Source organism: Centropristis striata, chromosome 3 (genome assembly GCF_030273125.1).
Source record: "Centropristis striata isolate RG_2023a ecotype Rhode Island chromosome 3, C.striata_1.0, whole genome shotgun sequence".
NCBI classification, from domain to species: Eukaryota; Metazoa; Chordata; class Actinopteri; order Perciformes; family Serranidae; genus Centropristis; species Centropristis striata.
In genome coordinates, this window is record NC_081519.1 from 22,441,628 (window position 1) to 22,464,299 (window position 22,672).

Here is a 22,672-nt window from a genome sequence, read left to right on the forward strand (position 1 = left end):
TCATGACAACAACAGCAACAACGTCAGCTTGTTTTTCATTTAACTCGGAAAGAAATGTCACTTTTTTCAGCAAATTGTGTTTTTAAAGAAATGGCAGCGCAACAACAAATAGCAGTTCATTTATTTCCAGCTGGCAAAGTGAAAACTCAACAAGTCCTCGATTTAACGGAGGAAAAATAACTTTTATAAGAGAAAATCAACAGCTGCTGGGAGGTGAATGTGCTGCTTGGAGCACGTCAACCTGCTTTTATCAAACAATCACAAACTCTTAGCAGAGCAAACAAACACACAGCAGTTTCTGTAGAAAGTGATTTTAATTTAACCCTCTGAACCCCAACAAGAAGTTTCAGGGCTTTTCCTTCTCTGTGTTTCACTGCAATATATACATCTATATACAGTCATGGAAAAAAATATTAGACCACCTTGTTTTCTCAAATGTCTTGTTCATTCTAATGCCTGGTACAACTAAAGGTACATTTGTTTGGACAAATATAATGATAACAACAAAATAGCTGAAAAGAGTTTAATTTAAGAGCTGATGTCTAGACATTTTCATGGTTTTCTTGATAATGATTTTGGTTATAAAACCATGTTAAATGTCTAGATATTAGCTATCAGAAAACAAGGGTGGTCTAATAATGCCTGATTGTATGTGCAAACAGCACAGGAGCACTGAGCGTTTTCTTGGCGGAGCAATTTACATTTTGCAGGGTTCTTGAATAAAATCAGTTTCTTTCAGTCCTGTGTGTGTGTGTGTGTGTGTGTGTGTGTAAAGGTCTTAGAACTGAACTGAACATGAAGTAAACCAAAAACCAAAGTTTCGTTTTACTGCGTCACACATGGTGTGAGCTGCCAGCGCCATGTTCAGCTTGATCTCAGATGTCTGACACAGAGTAATTAACCTTCCTCTTGTGTTAGAGTCACCATCGACCCGTTTTTAGGTTTTAAATGCATAAAAGTACCACACAACTTTTGCTTATTGCATCAAGGCTTTTTGACCTTGTCAGGAACCTCTATTTAAACAAAATAAAACAAAAAATCAATTTCACTAAATTATAAAAATCGCTTGCGAAAATAATAATGTTTGTCTTGTTTCAGTTAGAATAAAGATTATAAAACAACATTAAGTGACATATATACGGGTTGACCCATAGCACAGTAGATGTTACTATAGTTAATATTAAAATAAAACATTTATTTGAGATGTCTTCTAATACCCCTCAGTAATACTCAGGTAACATAACAACCTTTTATTTTATATAATTCTCTTGAGGTTCATTTTACCATTTCTTTTATTGAAAATGAGGGGTATACTGTCAAAAAGGCCCAGGGGGCGCACAAAAAATATTTATGTATATTAATTAAGGTTTAATTAAAATAATATTTTAATATATAAGGAAGCCTACCAAGGTCACCAAGAGGTAAGAAACAAACTGGATGATAAATATTAGTTTTAAGGGTAATTTGTGGATCATTTCAGGGTCAAAACCGAGCCGTCAACATAAGAGATAGTAACAGAAAGCTAACAGAAGAGGAAGGTTAAGTTAAGATCCAGAAACTTGATGAAATCTGAACCCCCTGTGAACTTCTCTTGTTATTGTTGTTGATGTTTCAGATCTGAGACCCTAAGTGTTACTCTGACGCCGCTAAACCTCCTGAGACGCTGAAGAGTTCACGTCGTCTCTGTGCTGCAGGATTAAACTTTAATCTGAAGCTTAACAACGTCCCGAATGACTGAAGACACTTTGATTCACACTCGTCTCACAGATCTGATCACAATCTGGTTTTGTTTTCTGGGCCATACAATCAGGTCAGTCCTCCGGTCCAGGGGGGGGCGCCGCTACACCACAACAGGCCAAGGGATGGATGAAAGAGAGCGTTAATGCTCCTCCGTCTCCTGTCTGCAGCTCTGAGTGAAGCTTCGACCGTTTGATTGCAATAACTAATCAGAGAGTAATTTGTCACTGTGTATTTCCTCTCAGGTGATTGCAGATCATGCATAATGAAGGAGACAAGCAGGAGGACACACTCACACACACACACACACACTTCCTGCAGCTGTAATGATGCCATTACTCGGCGCTCCTCTGCTGTCAGGAGACTCTCAGACAGAAAGATAATCCTCTGAAGCTTCACTCTCAACCTGTTTGTGCTCAGAGATGCAGGAGGAAAAAAATAAACACATCAATACTTTAAATCACGTTTTATGGTTTACAGTCAAGTTTAAAAAGAAATAATGTCGTAGTTTCCTGCAGCAGACATGAAACAACTTCTACATTGACTATTGATGTCTGAAGTTTGAGATTTGCGCGTGGGAACCAGGCCGCAACCTCCAGGTCTGAGCAGAGAGGCCTTAAGCTGTATTCTACCAATAATTCCAGCAGGGGGCGCTGATGGTGGCTGCAGAAGCATTTGGGTCCATTCATTTTAATACAAAATGAGAAAACTTCTTACTTGATTTATTACCTCAGAAATGTTTTTTAGGAAAACACTATGGTCTCAATCACAAGTAAAAAATCTTCTTCAAGACAATCTGATGTTAATGTGTAAATAACGGCCCCATTTAGAAGAGAATAGAAGATAAAGAATCGTATGATTTGGGGCGTGGCTACCATTGATTGACAGGTCACTCAATGCAAGCCGTCATCAGAAGAGAAGTAAAGCAATGCGTATAAACAGAATAAAGTTTATTATATTAATTATGTCTATGGTATCCAGCCATGAACTTGTTTGTCGTTGTCCGTGTTTCCATCCGGTTTGGTCTCATAACTTTGACCCTTTCACCAGTTTATTTGAACGTTATGTCGTGTTCAGCGTTTGGTTGGACTAACAGACACTCCAAGGAGTTGCTGGTCAGTTTTCTGAGGTAAGTAACGTACATTTAGTTTTTGTTTTTTGCCAAAACTAACATCCAGTTAATGCTCCAGTTAATGTTAACATGAGTCAGTCAGGTTGAGGTGTAGAGAGGCGTGTAGTCAGTGATCAGATCCCTCTCGCTCCTCCACAGTCCAGATATGGTCTGCTCCCCGTATCGGAAACAAGATGGCGACGAGTGAAACGCTGAACTCGATGCCTCAAACGGGCCACAAACCAACGAGACGCCACGGTGACCAAGTCCATTATTGATACAGTCTATGCTTCAGACAGGACTCACAGCATGCTAACAGCAGTCTGCCCTGAGTCCTGCAGGTGTTTGGTTTCAGGTGATCTGAAGGTGGCGCTGCAGAGTGAGAGTATCAGCAGGTTTCAGGACCACAGCAGCACACTGATTGTAGTGTGTGTTATCTCCTGCAGGAGCTCTGAGCTGCAGCTTCAGCATCACCTGTCGAGTCACTCTAGTGTCTCAAATGACTCACTGTTAGTGGAGTCAACATGTCTCTCTCTCTGCAGCTAACGGAGCAAACAGATGAGAACGAGCTTCACGCAGATGAAAGGACCTTGTGAGTCAAGGTCAGACTGGGCCGGGTGCTGCTCGCTGCTGTGAGGCGCCGAGCTGAGATAGGATGTGACGTGTGTGAAGCTATCAGAGCTGCTCTGTTAGCACGCTCACCTGCAGCCACGGGGCCATAGAGTGTGAGTGTGTGGTGTGTTGTGGTCGGCTTCATGAGTAGCCGTCTGCTGCTCAGAGGTCGCAGTCTGATCCAACCTGTTTCACTCTGACACTCTAACTTCACAGTGTGTGTGTGTGTGTGTGTGTTATTAGATAAGGTCTGATGGAATCATATTGTGAAGAGACTGCGTCTTCCACATGGCTACTAAATATTCGGTGGTGACAACAATCATGGTGTCTGCAGGCAGCATAAACCTACCTAATAGCAAGTTAAGTACACACCTGGGCATTGTTGGTACATCTACATCCATGCACATAAAATTACTCACGAAGCTGGGAACTGGCTGTGAGCGTCGCACTTTACTATGTGCAGTGTAGTGAAGTTTAATTGCACTTATAGGCTCTAATGTTAGCTGTGACGTTGACTTCATCGCTGTGTGTGTAGACTTAAATAGCCTAAACTGTCTCATCGGACTGCTTGAATTGTGAAGCGAAGCAGCTGTTAAACTCAAAATTTGTCATCATAAAGTTAATAATTATTTGTACATTGAGATGAGTGTGCGCATAGGCGTCTGCTATATTCGCTCGTGGCACGAATGACCCTTCGCTGTTAGATTTCCACAAACACTACACAGCGTGTGCCTGTACGCTCATGTAGAATTGTTCTTAACTGGTCTTCATGTTACATATTTGAGGCGTAGTTCACCCGTCACGCAGGCGTCATGCAGGCGTATGCCCAACAACGCGTGTGCAGCGTCTTACAGTTTGTGTCAGCGTCTCTAATACAATGTGAGAGCTAAAGCTGCTAGAGAAACGGTTCTATGGGTCTCTCAGGTCTCTCCCAAGTCTCTTATTTTGCATCCCCGCTTCCCTCTCTTGCACCGATCCCTTGCGTCACTTGCGAAACATTTAAAGAGACATGAGACGTCCTTCCCTCCAAAGTGTCATGTGAAGCGATGTCCATTTTTAATGATAAGTGTTTTCTCTGTTTAACAATCACCTGCACATGAATATCAACCTGCATTGTGTATTTATTCTGTGAACTGTGTCCTGCTCAGGAACACGGGAATGTCTTTATATTATATTATTTTTATTATTATTTGCGTCTGTACATAGACAATCCTGGTGATAAATTAATTATTTAATATCCCAGAACATAATTGTGTTGTTTTATTAGGTTAGATTAGGGGTCGGCAACCCGCGGCTCCGGAGCCGCATGCGGCTCTTTCATCCTTATACTGCGGCTCTGCGTGGCTTGGGAAAATAAATGATAAGTGTAACCCTCCCCGCGTTGTGTTTAGTTGTGATGGGTGCGAAGGAGGGACAGGTCGGACACAGGTTTTCTTTGTATTTGCGGCTCGGACCGCATTTATTTCTCGCTGATCAACCATTCAGTCAAACACACACTGAAACCTCCAGAACAAAAGATGCTAACCGCACCAAAACAGGGGTCACAAATATATGGTGTCCTTCAAGGGACAAACAGCTTATTCGCCCCAGGCCACAGGTGTAACAAGAGCGCCATCTTCTGACCACCCAAAGCAACTACCTTACATAAGTATTTAATTGAAGTGTATTTTATTTGTGTAAGTTCTTTTAAAATTATTTTCTAAATTGCAAGATTATTGTGATCTTGAAATATTAAAATAAAATTATATTTCATTATTTTTTGTCGCTCAAAATAAGCGTCACACTCGCGGAAGCCGGTTTACCCGCCATAACGTCGTCCATTTATCAAGACTTTCAACCCCAGGTAGGCCAAGTATGGAGAAATGTAAGAAAAGAAAAATATCTGAAGAAAACAGAACATTTAATGATGCCTGGGCAGATTCATTTGCATTTACCTCTGACGAGAGTGGCCTACCAATATGCCTAATTTGTGGGGAAAGACTGGCTAACAATAAAAGGTCAAATGTCGCAAGACATTTTCAAAATGAACATAGAGCCTTTGCTGAAAAATATCTGGAGGGAGAAGAGAGAAAAAAGTTTTGTGGACTCTCAGGAAATAGTCAGGCATGATAAACCGTTCACAGACTGAGAATTTATGAAAGAGTCACTCATTAAGATTTCAGAACACCTATTCAGACTTTAAAAACAAGAGTGAAATTGTGCAGAAAATCAGGGAAATGCCTCTCTCTGCCAAGACTGTCAAAGACAGAACCAAAAAATATCACAAAACAGCAAATAAAAGACATCAATTCAGCTGCAGCGTACTCAATCGTCTGTGATGAGTCCAAAGACAAAAGTGACATTGAACAAATAGCGTTGTTCTGCCGATATGTGAACTCTGCTGGACCACAGGAAGAAATGGTTGAGCTGATACATCTGTGAGGCTGTGCTTGATTGTTTAAGAGCCAAAGAAATAAAAACAACCCACCTCGTGTCAGTGGCTACTGATGGGGCACCGAGTATGACTGGAGCACACAGGGGCTTTGTGGCCCTGCTGCAGAAGTCACTGGATAGAAAGCTGCTGTCGTTTCACTGCATCCTGCACCAAGAGGCATTGTGCGTGCAAACTTTTCCTCCAGAATGCACAGCGGTCATGAATGTTGTCATTCAGATTGTCAATAAATGAATGGCAAAAGGTTTAAATCAATGTCAGTTCCGTTCGTTACTGGATGAGGTGTTGAGCACGAACTCTGATCTCCTGCTGCATAACAGAGTCCGCTGGCTGTCCAGAGGAGAGGTGCTGAAACGTTTTGCTGCATGTCTGGGAGAGGTGAAAACTTTCATGAGCAACAAAGGGCTCCCCTTTCCTGAGCTGGAACAGCCAGAGTGGCTGGAAAAGCCGCACTTCATGGTGGACATGACAGCGAACCTGAACACGCTGAACACAACTCTTCAGGGGAGAGGAGGCACAGTGCTACACATGCTGGAGGAGGTGCTGGCGTCTGAGTGCAAACTGACAGTTTTAGCCAGAGATTTACAGAGAGGCACACTGTCTCACTTCCCCTCTTTAAGGGAGTTTTAACAAGCACACAAGGTGATACATTCAGAGTATCTGCAGTCTGCAATCACCACAATGCAAGCACCGTTTGGGAAACGATTCTGTGAGTTCAGAGAGGAAAAAACCACATTGTCCTTCGCCGTCACTCCCCTGACCATCGATCCATCCCTGTTAATGTGACTGCATTTGCAGGTGTAAGTCAACCTGATCTGGAGCTGGCTGACATAGCTGACAAAGACATGTGGGTGTCCAAATTCAAACGCTTGACAGAGGATCTTGAAGATGTTGCCCGCCAGAAGGCCACTCTTGTTCAGAATCACAAATGGAGTGATACTGAGAACCTTCTAAGACCGGACAAACTTGTGTGTCCTGTCGATCTTCAGATCCACATATGTATGTGAGCAGATATTCTCCACCACGAACTACGTGAAAAACAAACACTGCTCACGCCTCACAGACGACAGCTTACAGTCCTGGGTAAAGGTGAAAGTGACTTCGTATAGCCCCGATTTGCAGACGCTGTGTGCAGGGGTTCAGGAGCAGAAGTCCCATTAATCAGGTAAAATAAATATTTATGCAGATATTTTGCAAATATTTATATTTCATTGTTTAGTGACATAGTGCTTTTTTCCCCAATTTATTTTTTTAATTCAGGTCAAGGCTCCACTACACGCCCTGAAAGCCCTAAGGAGATATAAGGATGGCGGCTCACAGCATTTTTTGGCTTTTGTTTGCTACATGAATAATTTAATTTCAGCTTTTTAATTCATTTGAAAGAGACCTTCAACTCGGTGTGTTGCTTTTTTTTGTTATTATTTGTTTAAATGTGATCATTAAATAAATAAAATGTAATTTTCTCTTTAGCACTTCATGGATTTCATAAGCAACACACTATAGTTGTTTATACAAAGTGTAAAGGTAAGAAAAAGCAATATATACAGTGTTATCTTCATTTTAGATGTCAAAAAGTATTTGCCTCTCCCAGTGTTTTCTTTTCCGTGGAAACCAGGTCCAAATGGCTCTTTGGGTGTTAAAGGTTGTCGACCCCTGTTTAGATGATTAAGGGAAAACGTAAATGATACATACACAATACATACAAACATACACGTAGTAATGATCAGCCTAACGTGGGACTGATGAAAATGACAACAGTGGAGAAGTGTTTCTTGCTGACGGACAGACTCTCTACTGTTTTTTTTAATCTTTAATAATATACATAATAAATCTGAATGGGGGAAATAACAGATCATGAAAGGAAAACAAGCTTTTTCTTTAAATTATTATTAATGTAGAAAAGTGTGTGGTGCTTTTGTTGTCCAGATGCACAATTAAACAAATTTTTAACTACATGGCGTATCAGAAGAAATAAATAATATAAAAAACTTGTGAGTGACACACTATAAAATATCTACAACAAATATTAAACGTAGAATCAAATAAAATAATATTGTTCTTGTCTTGACACTGTATCGATTAAAATCAAATTGTTTGTAATAAAAGTATATCGTTTTTGAATTGTATTGTAACCTGTGAATCTAGATGCGAATTGAATTGTTTATCACAGAGAAATGTGCAACCCTACTCTCCAGCAGGTTGTATTCTGTTTGTACATGGAATGTTTTTAAATCAGTATTAAATAAATACATTTTCAAAGAAATAAATGTCTTGAATGGATCCTGAAACATGTTGAAGCTGGTTTGGTGTGTATAAATGTGTTCATGTTTGCCTCTCAGTCAGCACTATAATCATGTTTTATAACCTAAAATCTGAGCTGTTCACAAAGAACGGATCAGAGAGCTCTCTCTCTCTCTGCCTGACTCACTGTCTCCAGGTCTGACGACGATGATGTTACAGCACAAATATGATGGAAATGTCTTCCAGCTGAGTGCAGATGTATGTGTCTGATGTCAGTTACCTGTGTGTAAAGTATAAATGTTTCCTTAAATCGGCAGAAGAACAGAGAAGAGAAATAGGAAAGTGAGATATTGAGTGTGTATTGGAATTACTACCTTTCTTGAGTGGGAAAGTTAATCAAAGAGCACATCGATGTTCCTTTTCGTTTTCTGTATTATCAGACATCAGAATACACTGCCTAGGTACAGTGGGGAGAACACTTGTCAAATCTTAAGGGCTGCTGAAAAAAGGTGTCCCGTCTCCAATAAAGCCCTGTGTCCTCTCCCTTTCTCTCTCTCTGTCAGGGCGTATTTAAACATTCTGTAAACCAGAATTGTGACAGCCCACAGTTAAGGTATGGGGCATGTTTTCTGTGCACAGGCACACTGCTAGGTCTACTTTTAAACTTAAAAGGATGCAACTAATACCGTTTATATTATGCTCCCAAACCGCTCTAATATCTGACAAATCCCAGAGCCCTATAGCAAGTTATTTCTGGCTTGAACCGGGCACTCAGGAGGTCAGAATGGGGTCTTTAACTAAAGCAGAAGACTTACATTAAAAGTAACAGTAAAATGTACCACATGTAACATAAAATATACTACAAGAGCAGACAAGGTCCTAATTGAAAAAGGGTGAAAGCATTGCTCCAAACATTAAACCTGACAGAGAGAAAGCTTCAATTCACACCAGCCCAACTGTGCAACTGTTCGCTCTGATCTGTATGGATTGGATTGTTTTTGCAATGAGGCTCATTTACAAAGAAAGGTGACAATTTTGCCTCAAATGTTTCACATCACCTTGTTGAGGTTTGACAGAGACCCTGATACAGGTACCTTTAGCTGTTGGCAGGAGACAAACTAACCACACGTTTTAAACACAAATGACTCAAACACACTGAAACACACACAGGACGACCACAGCAGAAACTCAGATTATAACACACACACACACACACACACACACACACACACACACACAGACACACAGACAGTCGGTGTGAGTTGAGTCTCTACTCCTAAAAACACTGTGACTTCGGCCTGTTTACCTGCTGGAAAAGTAAAGCTGAATTCTGGATGCAAACCATGTTAAAATAGAACCATGAGCTGCATCAATGTGTCTGATTTCCTGCTGACTGTCTGGCTGCTCAGAAAACACACACACACACACACACACACACACACACACACACACACACACACACACACACACACTCTCTCTCTCTCTCTCTGCAGCACAGAGGTGATGAACAGAGACTCCTTTTAATCCTCCACATAGATTTCATTATTCAGACTTCTTTTAGCATCACATTGTTCTTCTTTAAATGCTGACTTATTTTCAAAATGTATTTTTATCCTGTAAACACAGATCCAGCAGTGTGTATTTATAGATGTGAGGTGAGCGGTTCAGGCTGTTTCAGGGTGTGTGAGGTGCGTGTGAGGTGTTTGGGGGAATGTTCTCTCTGTGTTTGGAGCTGCAGGGGACGTGATTTATCTGTGTGCATGTGCTGCAGTTATCACAGCAGCTGATCCTGGAGCTTCACGCACATGTTTAAGAGGTTGTATCGGCGTCTTTAAAATGAAAATACAGCTCACTGGGGGGCATTTTGCTGTCTCCTCTCATTCTAGTTTTAACATAAACACTGGAAGTTCTGAGTGAGCAGAATGATCTGCAGCACCTCCGAGGTTTCCTCTTGCAGCAAGGTGATGATGAAACATTTCCACCTGCGGCCCGTTGAATTAAAGGCTGGAGGCACAAGAGCTGCTCAGACTCCTGAGAGACGTCTGCTGCTGCTTCCTCCTCTCCTTTACCGATGTCTCCTTCTCTAACGATTCGTTCTAAAGAATGAATTACTTGGAATGAAAGGTGCTGAATCTTTTCCTAATAAAATTTGTTCTTTACTCAACTACCGTCCCGTCTCGTGTGTCTCTCTCTCCAGACTGTAAGTCCGCCCCTCACTCCAGACATCTTCTCTTTTATTAGGGCCCGAGCACTAACAGTGCCAGGACCCTATTGAAATTGGTCCGTTTATTATTATAATGGCAAATTAATCATGTTTTTGAGGGCTTTATCATATTCCAAAATTCACTAAACTTGGAACAAAATACAATCCTGCCTAAAATGTACGTATTTCACTGGTTTCAGAAAGGGGCGTGGCAAAATGACCTACTAGCGCCCCCTAGAATTGAGCCCCTAAAACAGGTTTGTCGTAGAGACACGAAACATACATGTATCATAGGAAGACGCACCAAAAAGTCTCAAGAAGCCATACCCAAAAATAGAACAGGAAGTCGGCCATCTTGGTTTGAAAATGGGGTTTTAGACGTTTTTCGCCATTTCCACGCCACATAGTTTAACAAACTCCTCATACAGATTTAATCCGAAAGAAGCTTTTAGCTTTTAAGCCTTGCAGACCGTCACACTATGTGGGCGTGGTATGGCGGCAAAATATGGCATTTTTTTCTAAAACACAAGACTGTATATAACTTCACCATACAATCTGCCTCAAACTCGTCATGCATGGTAATGGTCCATCACTGAACAGTTCTACATAACAATATTTAATCAAGTCCCGCCCCTTATACTTTAACCACTACTATTGAATCGCTTGTCTGAGGTTCTATTGGGATTGCAGGAACCGGCGTGGCCGGCTCCCCCGACAGCTCAACTCTGCTCGGGCCCGTTCATCACTGCTTGCAGCTTTAATTTTTATGTTTCTTCTTTTTGTGTTTTACCTGCGGTTGGCAACAGGCAAGAGGTGCACTAGCGCCACCTTCTGCCCTGGAGCTCCCTCTCATCCTCTCAAAATGAACCGTCACTCCCTGTCAGTGTTTCAGGTCATGTACTGAAGGTACTGGTACAGTAAACTGGAGCCCTGTGAGAGTCGCCTGTTTAGATAACGGACACTTGTATTTTAAAAGGATAAAAAGAGACTTCCTATTGTAAAAACTAAATCAACTGAGATTAAACTGTAAAGATGACACCAAAGAGTTCAATGTTTTATGTTTTAGAGGCATAAGGTTAATTTTCACAGTAATCTTGCATGTTTAATTGTTTTTTGTGTTTAAATAAGTCTTGGTAGGAATTAAACCTAGTAATTCATGCTAGCAAGGTTTGATACAGTAAGCTAGTTTTGCAAACTGCAAACTGTAGCTTTATCCTACTTTATTCTTAGCTCATTGGCTTATTCATGCATGGCCATTAGCGAGCAGAACGGAGCGATTGGCCGTGTTTCAGTTCAGTGATACTGATACAGTCAGAGCTCTGGTTAAGTACTGAATGATTCGCGGTATGAATCTATTGTACTTATCTTTTTAAAGAATGGATTCTAAAGATTCAGTACACTGAAAAGAGCAACTGTTCCCACCACTACTCTCCTTCAGCTCACAGCAGCCAGTGAAAATATGAGCAGTGCAAACATGCACCATCTTGTCCTGTCAGGTGTGTGTGCGTGTGTGTGTGTGTGTGTGTGTGTGTGTGTGTGTGTGTTTGCTTGGTCCACATGACCCTGCTGCACTCTGAGCGTCTCACTGCAGAATCTATTGACACAGAACTCTCAAATATGAGGTTTCATTTAAAAAAATGGACTTAAAAGCAGAAAAAGTGAGAGTCCACACATACAAACAATGTTTCATATTAACAATTTAATCCAGTTTATAAACTTGTAAACTTCGACATGTGGCGGTTTATAAAATAACCAGTCAAGACCGTTCTTTTATAAGAACTTTGCCTTTTGATAAATTAGTTTTTTTGCTTTCCTTAGATCTTTACTGCATTTTACAATTAATGAGGTTTAACAAATAACCTTCCTATTTTTCCCTTAATATTTTGCTCAATTTTCCGGTTACAGAATTGTGTTATTTCATGTGATTTGTTCTTAATTTGGTCCTAAAGGAATAAAAAATAAATTGTAATTAATTAATTGTTTTATTTCAAATTATTTTTTCTATTTTTTTACTCAAGGTATTTTTATTACATTTTATAATTAAGGAATCCTATAACCTCATTAAAAATGTTTATACTAAAGAAGTCAGATTTTTTTTTAATCAAGCAAAGCAATCAAAATAATTGATTTCACAACATTTAATTAATATTTTACAAGTGATAAATGGGTTTTCTGATTTCCTTTTACTGCATTTTTACAATTAATCAGGCTTAACAAAATAACTTTGCATTTTTTAAAATAATAAATGAAAAATATACATTTTATTACATCCTTTTTATTTCAAATGAATTTTCTATTTTTTTTCTCAAGGTATTTTATATTATTAAATTTTGTAATTAAGGAATCTTATAATCTCATAAGAATATTGCTTAATCCTGTTAAAGCTTAGAGTTTGACTTTTCTGCATTCTGAAGATTTTCAGAGTTTATATCAGACAGCTTGTAACTGACTTCTCTTCAGTCTTGTGTGTTTGTTTACTTCCAAAGATACAAAAGTTTTATTGGCAACAAAAGAAGAGAATCTTTCCTGAATACATCAGAATATAAAGTGTGATGTGACCTTCAGAAACTCAAACAAGTCTTAATAAAAGCTCTAAATCTGACAGAAAGCACTCAGAGAGCATTATCTGTGCATCTCTCTGTTTGTGCACATGAATGTTCAGTGGATGTATTTGCATATAAATTAATAAAATATTGAGTTGTTGGACTGCTGCAGTGCTCTGGAAGCTCTGTGAGTCTCAAGTGGGACGAAATGTCTCCTGGAAGGACAAGCGTCTTCTCTGTTGGGCAGAAAAGTGAGAAAGTAGAAAAACAAACAGGAGCCACGAGGGGTCACGGCAGAGCTCAGCTCTAATGGACAATAATAAACCTCACTGACAAACCTGCTGCAGGGAATCATTACAGCTCGGCCTGGAGAGGAGAAAAACCTCTAATGCCCTGACTTTAGATAAAACTAATCCTCAGTCCTCAAGACACAAGCTGGAGGTGAGATAGGTTCCACACCAGCAACAACAACAACAACAACAGCAGCAACAACGATCACACTGGGCTCCCAGGAGACACAGACACCAAGACACAAAGCTACAGGGGACAAATAAAGGGGCCACACAGACAGCACTGCATCAGAGGCCACACAGGGCCAGACGAGGCCGTAGAGACGAGCACCTACAGGGCCATACACACAATGTTTCCATCCAGTTTTAGTAAAAGAAGCTTGAGGTTTGTCCTCAGTTTTGCATTAATGAAGCTTTTATCTACAACTTTATAACCATGTGTATGTTTATTTGATTATTAATCCCTCTGCTGAGTGGGATGGTCTCTTCAACCTGCTGCAAATAACATGCATTACACTTTAAAATGACACGCAATACAGACGCCAAACTCCACTTCTGCTGCATCTGATCCTCAGTGTTTCTACCACAGCTCCTATAGACTCCTATGAGAGTCTCTACCACAGCTCCCTAGCAGCTGCAGGACATGGTAATGTTCACTGCTGGAACAAAAAGCTGCAGTTTGGTTAGACATGGACACCAACACTGCTCTGCTGGGAAACAGTTGAGCACATATTTGAATGTATTTTTTGGTGATACTGTGTCTTGTTTTTGGAATTTTACATATATTTCTTAGAATGTCATGTCTTTTTGGAGTCTTTTGTGACTTTTTTTTAATGTAATTTTGTGTCTTTTTGATAGTTTCACATCTTGTTTTTGGTGTTTTTATATCTTTTTTTGGTCATTCTGTGTCTTATTTTGGTAATTTTACACATTTTTCTTGGAAATTCATGTCTTCTCTGGGTGTTTTGACTTTTTTGTCATTTTGTGTCTATTTGATGGTTTCACGTCGGTTTTTGGTATTTCTTTATGCATTTTTTCTGTCATTTTGTGTCTTTTTGTGTCATTCTCCATCTCCTGGTGAAAGTCCTGTTCTTTTGGACCCGTCCACCTCCCCTCCCTCCACCCTTACTGACTCTTTGTGCTTTATACTCCGAATTACTACAGCCACTAGAGGTTTACTTAATCTAGTCTGTGCAAGATGGGACCTTTCAGTTCTGATATGAAGCAGTTTTGATGAGTATTTCTGAAGAAAGCTGCAGCAGAATCTGTCTGTTCTGCAGGTTTAAAGCAGCTCTGTGTCTGTTACAGTAATACGTGTTTCCCAGCTTGTGAGGCTCCATTCAGCCTCCATATATAAATACAGTCAGAGATAAATCACCTCTAATTATAAAGCATCAGTGACAGATCACTGCGGGTCACATTCATCTCTAACATTCTGTTTTTCTGTTGCTTACTGAGATTACTCTATAGAACGAGTCCTCTGCAGCTAAATATTGCTTTTTCCTGAACAGAGCAGAAATAAACCAGCGTGCTATCTGAGCAAACAGGCATCTCAGCCTTCAGAGACGAGGAATATTAACCCTCCATGTTCACCAGTCGACTCTACAGCCGTGAAGTCGCCCACCTTTCACACATAATGTACACAACAACCTCCATCCATCTCACAGACACTGAGCATGTTTTAAACATAGAGCAGATTAAAATCCACAGCTGCTATCTGCTGCACACACACGGCTGCACAACCCACCAGATCTACTCTAACAAAGAGGAGAGGAGAGGAGAGGAGAGGAGAGGAGAGGAAAGGAGAGGAGGGGAGGGGAGAGGAGAGGAGGAGAGAAGAGAGGAGAGAGTTCACTGATCTTTGCTCATGATAAAATGCAAACCACAGAGATGTTCCTCTGAGATTTCAGTGTCTTTCCAGTGATGCAGCAGTAAGATGTTAATACACCGTCACAAGGATGGAACCAACAAATCCAGGACTTCGAACCAGCAGAGTCTTTAAGCCTGACCTGGTCTTTTATCTCAGCCTCACCACGTGGTTCGGTGTCTAACCTTGTCTTTTTAAAGTCTTTAAAACAGCGATCATCACATGTTTACAGGTTGAATTGGCTCAAAACTGAAGAGATTAAATGTGTCTGTAGCTTGCATGTGTTGTTATTGTTGGAAGTCTTTTTTTTTTAAGCCAAAGGTCCTTAATGAAGTGGTGTTTGCGGCTAAACCATTACACCATTTTACAGCTTTACATCTCAGTGACGGTAACATTTTTTTGAATTTCGTAGCTTGATTGCAGACTTTCCTGCAACTGATTTTAGCTTTGGTAATTTTAAACAGCATTTTTACTTATTTATTTATCTTGTCTGTTATCTGTATTTTGAATTTGTATTTCTGTACTGTTTGTAAATGTACTGTAAATGAGGGAAAGTGTTATAAGTCAGTAACAAGTCTGTCACATTGTGTGGATCGAGCTGCAAAAGGTTTCGTAGGAAAACAAGTGAACCTTCATGAGGATATGTTGACCTCAAACACCAAACATCACACCTGCCATGTCCAAGTCCTTTTACTTTAAAAATGTAAAATTAATGGAGAAATACCGTAATGTCACGAGGACATAAAATTAAACAGATTTTTTTTTTTACAGTGCAGGTCCAGGACTCTGCCTCTTGCCGACAGTTTTTCTCCCCTGATATCTCACATCAGATGCAACCAAAACATCTCAGCTGGAAAACACTGTGCTCCAAGTTGCATTTTCAGCCTTTAATCAAACACTTTGATGGACAAACAGCCTTCAGATCAGCTCACACCGTAAAAATGTTCAGTTACCTCAACTCAAGAAAAATGAGTGAACTAGTTGCATGAATTATTTTGATTTGTCAGAACTTGAGAGAAGTTCTCAAAACTCAAAATAATTCATGCAACTAGTTCACTCATTTTTTTAAAAAAAAGTTGAGGTAACTGAACTTTTTTTACGTGCAATGTTGCCAATTTTTGCTTGGAAAACTTAATTTTAGTTGTTAAAACTTGACAGAATTTGTTGAGAAAACATAGTATTTCATATTAGGAAAACTTCTTATTAATTGAAGGGACAAATGCATCAGTACACTGAAGAGATATTTTATGTTGAGACCACCATACGAAAAACTAATAAAACTAATAAATATTTTGTGCAACTAATTCACTCATTCTTTTAAGTTGAGGCAGTCCTGACTTCTCTGTCAGATCTACAAGTTACAGTGTGATTAAATGAACGTCTGCTGCCTGTAACGTGATGACAGAGCAGTTTGTTGATCCATCTAAACACCAAAAACGACTCAATATGTTTATGGAAGTTTGTTTTATCAGAATGCCACATTCTAATGATTGTAACGGCGATAATCAGGTGTGCAGTGACACTGTTCTCTGCTGGTTCAGCAGCAGCTCACAGTGAAAGCTGCAGATCTGTGGATCAGAGGGAGTAATGACTGCTGGATCCTTCTCAGCTTGAAGCCTCAGACTCAGCAGGGGGAACCTTCATCTTCTTCATCATCTTCATCCTGCCTCGTCTGCAGCTCCTCTCCTTCTCCTCTGATTTTTCCTCTGTGTCTCTCTTTAGTTCCCGCTATGTTTTCCCCTCACACTTTCTTCCTTCAAATAGACTTTCCCTCTCTCTCCCCCTCCCTCAGGTTCAGTCTCAGTAATGATCAGCTCCTGTACTCTGGCGACAGAGAGATATTCCACGCTGACCTTTACAGTTTGGATCACACCCACGAAGCTCTCAGGAGACCTGAAACCAGATTTACATTCCTGATTTTGTCTGATAAAAAATATGATATTTAAAATGTTATTCTTTGGTCCCCAGACAAGGCAAGTGAATCCAGTAACAACAGTCAAAGAGAGAGAGAGACTGCTCAGTAAAGATATAAATGTGGATAAATGAGGGGTTTGTTATCGTCACACTGAATATTTGAGTGTGTTTGTAAGAACACACTATATTCTCTCCACTGGGCTTCTTCTTATTCTTCCATTTCTTCCGTGTTTTTTTCGGTTGACTACTCCCCCCAGTGTTTTGGTCACACATACACTAAAAAGGTATCAAATCCACCGGCTCGGCCCTGACAAGCGTGCTATGACTTTTCTAAGGGTTTCGGCAAATGGTTTTCAAACTATTTGGTTAAAACACGCCAAGAAATCTCCCCAATGTTACACCATGGAGAGAGTGGATAACCTGCTAGAGTGCAGAGGAAGAGAAAAATTTGTCAAAAATAAAAATTGGAAATTTTGCTCTACAGAAATCATTTATACATATAAACTTAGGAAAATTGGTCTTCTCCCTCACATTGGTCTGCTAAAGCTGTCAGAGTTTTAGTTTGCAGCATCTGCATTGTTATTACACTCTGACACACTGACAGCTGTGATGTCAGAACACCGTCACGTCTCCAGGATCACTGTTCGCTTTAAATATGCAGCACAAAAAATTTCCACAGTGTTTCAAAGGAACAGATTCTCATTAAGGAGTTCATATGACAGATGAGAGCAATGGACTGGTTTGTGCACTAATGACAACAGAGGAACAGACCTGACACACTGATAACTCTACACACTGAACTGGGAGCATCGTTTACTACGGTGTTGAAACCAGATCTATAAAGCACAACCTTTATAAGACTTGAGAACATCCGAACATCCAAACAACACATAATCAATGTTTTAACGTTGGTGAGGTTTGTGTGATATTCTGTTTGAAGCTGAACAGCAGTCAAAGTAAAGTCAGTATAAATAATGGACGTAGTGACCATGACTCAATTGTTGGTTTGTGACCCGTTTGAGGCATCAAGTTCAGCGTTACGCTTGTCACCATCTTGCGTCTCCATCTTGTTTCCGATACGTGGAGCAGACCGTATCTGGACTGTGGAGGAGCGAGAGGGATCTGATCACTGACTACAGCCTCTCTACACCTCAACCTGACTGACTCATGTTAGCATTAACTGGAGCATTAACTGATGTTAGTTTTGGCAAAAAACAAAAACTAAATGTTCGTTACTTACCTCAGAAAACTGAACAGCGACTCCTTGGAGTGTCTGTTAGTCCAACCAAATGCTGAACAAGACATTTAATGAGCAAAATGTTCAAATAAATCATTAAGTGAAAATACAGTGAAAGGGTCAAAGTTATGAGACCAAACGGCTAAACGTCCTTTTCTTATATGTATATAACGTTATATATAACTTTATTGACACGTTGCCGTGGATACACATTGCTCTGCTTCTCTCCTGATAACGGCTCGCCTTGTTAGTGACCTGTCAATCAAAGTTAGCCACGCCCCAAATCATACGATTCTTTATCTTCTATTTTCTTCTAAATGAAAAAAAAAAATCTATAATTATTTTATTTTATACACCTATTTTTGATTTTATAATTATTTTTTATAATCTTTATAAATTATTTACATTATTAACATCAAATAGTTTTGGAGAATGGAGCAAAATGCTTCTGCAGTCATCAGCAGCCCCTGTTGGAATTTTCGGTAGAATGCAGTTTCAGGTACTTCCCCGGAGGTAACCGCCTGGTTATTACACTCTAAACACCAGCGAGACCGAAACATCTATAACCACAAGGACAAGTCAGCTGTGTGTTTATATAAATTTACAGATTTCAACTCCCATTTTATGGTTAATGTTCGCAATAAAAGTAGGCTCGATGGTCTGAACATCCTCACTGTTCTCTGCACGCTACAGGAAGTAAAGACTTGATTGTTCTCTAATTCTTTAGAGAACGAGCAACATTTTTACGATGATTTGTGCAGCAGCAGCACATCACATTGTAATCAGATCTGGTGTTAAAGAGGTGCAGTTAGGAGGCTGTTGCGTCAGGAGTTTTATTGATTTGTGCTGACAAGCTGTTTATTAACACATTAAAGTGAGTTTAATGTAACGAGCAACTGATGTGACAACAGAAAATTGTCAGCACGGTCAGCAAGGCTGTAAAACGTGTGCGGGAGAATTTAGATTTGAGAAAAGAAAATGTGATTTGGCTGCTTCAGCTCCTCACGCTGTGGAGCAAGACACAGAAAGAGAAGAAAGGATTCAGACTTTATTTGAAGTTAGAATCTTCATCTGAACAGACTGGAACAACAAACGCTGTTTTACATCCTCGTCAACAGTCTGAGTTTGATACAACGTCTGTAGTTACTAAACAGAAGATCTGAGTCTAAAGTGTTTAACATGAAGTCAGGATCACTGTGTGCTCCCTCTGATCTCTCAACAGACACCTCATGTTATATTACACATCCTGTAAATCTCGGCTCGTCTCTGGCACCTTGAAGGAACAGATGCACATCTGAGGAAACATGATAATTGGCTTTCTTGTGAAGTTATAGCTTCAGATTGACACCAACATCAGTACAGTAAATACACAGCTGGATGTGGTTAGCTTAGCTTAGCTTTGACCGGAAATGCACTAAAACAGCAGATAGTTTAGATGTTGGAGCTTCACTGACCAGCTGCTGCAGAGAAGATCAGGAGACTGAAGAGGACGCAGGAGTGACCGAGCAAGAGGCTGCCGAACAAGAGTCATGTAATCATAACAAATGTGTGCAGCTGTTCATATTTGTGAAGAATTAAAGAAGTCTCAAACTGTAGCAGTTCAAATTCTAATAATATTGCTCTAAACTTCAGTTTCTGTACGAATTAAACTACAAATGTTATATGGGGCTGGGCGATATGGCCCTAAAAGATTATCACGATATTTCAGGGTATTTTTGTGAGAACGATATTCTTGACGACACAACAAAATACTGAAAAATATACAGAAAATAAAATTTTTAGTCTGTATGAATAATAGAAAAAAGTACAACAAAGTAAAAATCAATCATAAATCTAAAATGTAGTGTAAATTGCAAATCTCAACAGTTGTCAAATAAAAAAAATGTATTATTAGAAAATATTAAAAATAACCATCTAGGGGGGCATTTTTGAGTAAAATGCATCAATCTCGTCCACTTTGAGAGCTTAATGTGAGTAAACACATGTAGCAGCCAGACAGTGTTGAATAATAGCTGGCTAGGGGGGATCCTGGGGCATGCCCCCCCTGGAGATTTTTTTTTTCCATAAAGGCTCAAATTTGGTGCCTCTCACACATTCTTATGCCAATATTCCATCATATACACTGATCTTAATTATTGCATTATTTAATAATTGTTTTTACCGAGAATAAGGGTTATTTTAATGTTTTATTTAAGGCATCGTATTTTGACAGTCGTCTTGTAAATTCTGTGGTCAATTCTGTTAACACACTGTGCTCTTATTTTGAAAGATGCATTCGTTTAGCAACAGGAAGTTATCCAAAACAGTAAGTCACAGTTTAGTTTCATTAAAACAACTTTAATTGTTAGCTAATGATATAACATGTTAGACTTTTCCGAGCCGGAAGTTGCACTAACTAAATAATAATAAATAAAAATGGTAAAAAGTCTGGCAGCCAAAGTTTCCAAACACTTACAGTCAAACAACAGAAAACATCCATAGGTTATTTTACACATAACCTCTTTAAAAATACAGATAATATTCAGTAAATATCTGTATTTTCTCCTTTGGGTTTGGCACTGTGTAGATGCTGATTTTATGTGTATCTTATTGAATTTGTTATGCATTTTAATTTTATTTTATTGCTGTTTATTTATCGCTATATACAGCACTTTGGTCCTCTGTGGTTATCTTAAAGCGCTTCATAAAGAAAGTTGGATTGGATTGGATTTTAAAAATATATATCTGTAATATAACTTTTAAAAAAAAGAAAAAACTTTAATTTGACACTGAGTTTTTTTAAACTTTCTGACAGTCTTTTTATGAATTCTTACTGCAGATTTATATTCACTGTACAGACCTGAGAGTTTCAAACATTCATTTTAAACCAGATAGATTGATAGTTTGACTTTTTCGTCATATTTTTAAAAGTGTTTTTTTCCCCTTTGGATCAGTACATTTGACGAATTTGCTGCTATTTTTATTTTATTGTATTTTTTATTGTCATGCACCAAAACCCGAAGAAAATGTGTGTAAAAACCTTTTCTTAACGATTGTTTAATCATCGATAAAATGTAGTTTCCTCCCAAATTAAAAACATCATGTTCATTACATCCTGTCTGACTTAGCAGCAACAGCAGCAGGAGGGGAGAAGGAAACTTTTATAAAATTAAAGTCTAATAACGTCCCTGCAGGACAGACTCAGAGCTGATGGAAACTCTCTGATGATGACGACGACGACGATGATGATGATATTTAATCATCTTTAAAAGAGTCTTTTGTGTCTCAGGAAACCAAAAACTGTGAGAGAGAACATTGGATGTTCCTGCTGCTGATTAAGTTTTTAAACATTCAGAGAGAGAAAACTGAGAAAGAACACTGACACGTTCTACTGGATGTGAGAGGTGTGTGTGTGTGTACCGCTGATGGTGGCTCTCTTGGGCAGGATGGTGACGGCGCCCACCGCCGCGTCCTCCAGCTGGTGGATGGGGCTGTTCTTGGCGCCCCAGCTGTCCGAGCCGATCCACAGGAAGTGACCCACCTGCTCCGCACGCTTACTGGCGTTCAGGATGCCCCTGGACACACACACACACACACACACACACACACACACCGGGTGGAGGTGTGTATAACACCTTAATGTAAACGGAGGATTTCAAGAGCAGTGACGGTTCTACACAGGGGCCTCCAGGGGCCACTGCCCCTGTGAAGAAACCCTTGGCCCCTGCTGTGGCCCCTGTGTCAAATTAATAATAAAATGATCAATTCAAAACGAAGAATGACGGAACAATTCTTACCTATTTTTTGTTTAAACAATATCTCATTGTAAACAAAAGGAAGTTTTTTACATTCTGGAACCCAGAATGCTAGATTTTTTAATAGTTTAATAGTGCAATAAAAGCTTATGTATATAAAATAATACAATACAATAATAATAATAATACAAAAATAGCTGATAAGAGTTTAATTTAAGAGCTCTTAAATTAAACATATGCCCCCATGTGGGTGCGTGTTGGTGGATCATCTGTGCGTCCTACGCCCAAACTATAACTCTGACAGCTTTAGCAGACCAATGTGAGTGAGAAGACAAATTTTCCTACGTTTCTATGTATAAATTATTTCTGTAGAGTGGTATCTGCGGCCTTGATCACGCAATTTCCAAATTAATTTTTTGACACATTTTTCTCCCCCTCTGCACTCTAAAGATGATGTTAGCCCTTCTAGCCTCTCCATAGGGTAGCATTGGGGGGAGTTTTTGCCGAATATTTTGAAAACCGTTTGTCATACCCTTAGAAAAGTCATAGCACACTTGTCATGGCCGATGATATGGTCGATTTGATACCTTTTTAGTGTATGTGTGACCAAAACTGTTGGAGAAATAGTCAACCGGAAAAAAAACATGGAAGAATAATAGGGAGAAGCCCGGTGGAAAGTAGATAGTGGGCTCTTTCAAGCACTCTCAATAAACACTTTGGTTCCATTAAGTTCTAATCGGTTATGATCTCAG

General features: G+C 39.6%; 1 protein-coding gene across 1 annotated transcript in view; it reads right to left on the reverse strand.

Moving 5' to 3' along the window:
• Window positions 1-22,672, reverse strand: part of LOC131968995 (metabotropic glutamate receptor 7) — a 298,334-nt gene that overhangs the window by 89,792 nt on the left and 185,870 nt on the right. The window contains exon 4 of the mRNA XM_059330093.1: window positions 21,586-21,740. Coding sequence (XP_059186076.1) covers window positions 21,586-21,740 — 155 coding nt within the window. The remainder of the gene's footprint in view (window positions 1-21,585; window positions 21,741-22,672) is intronic.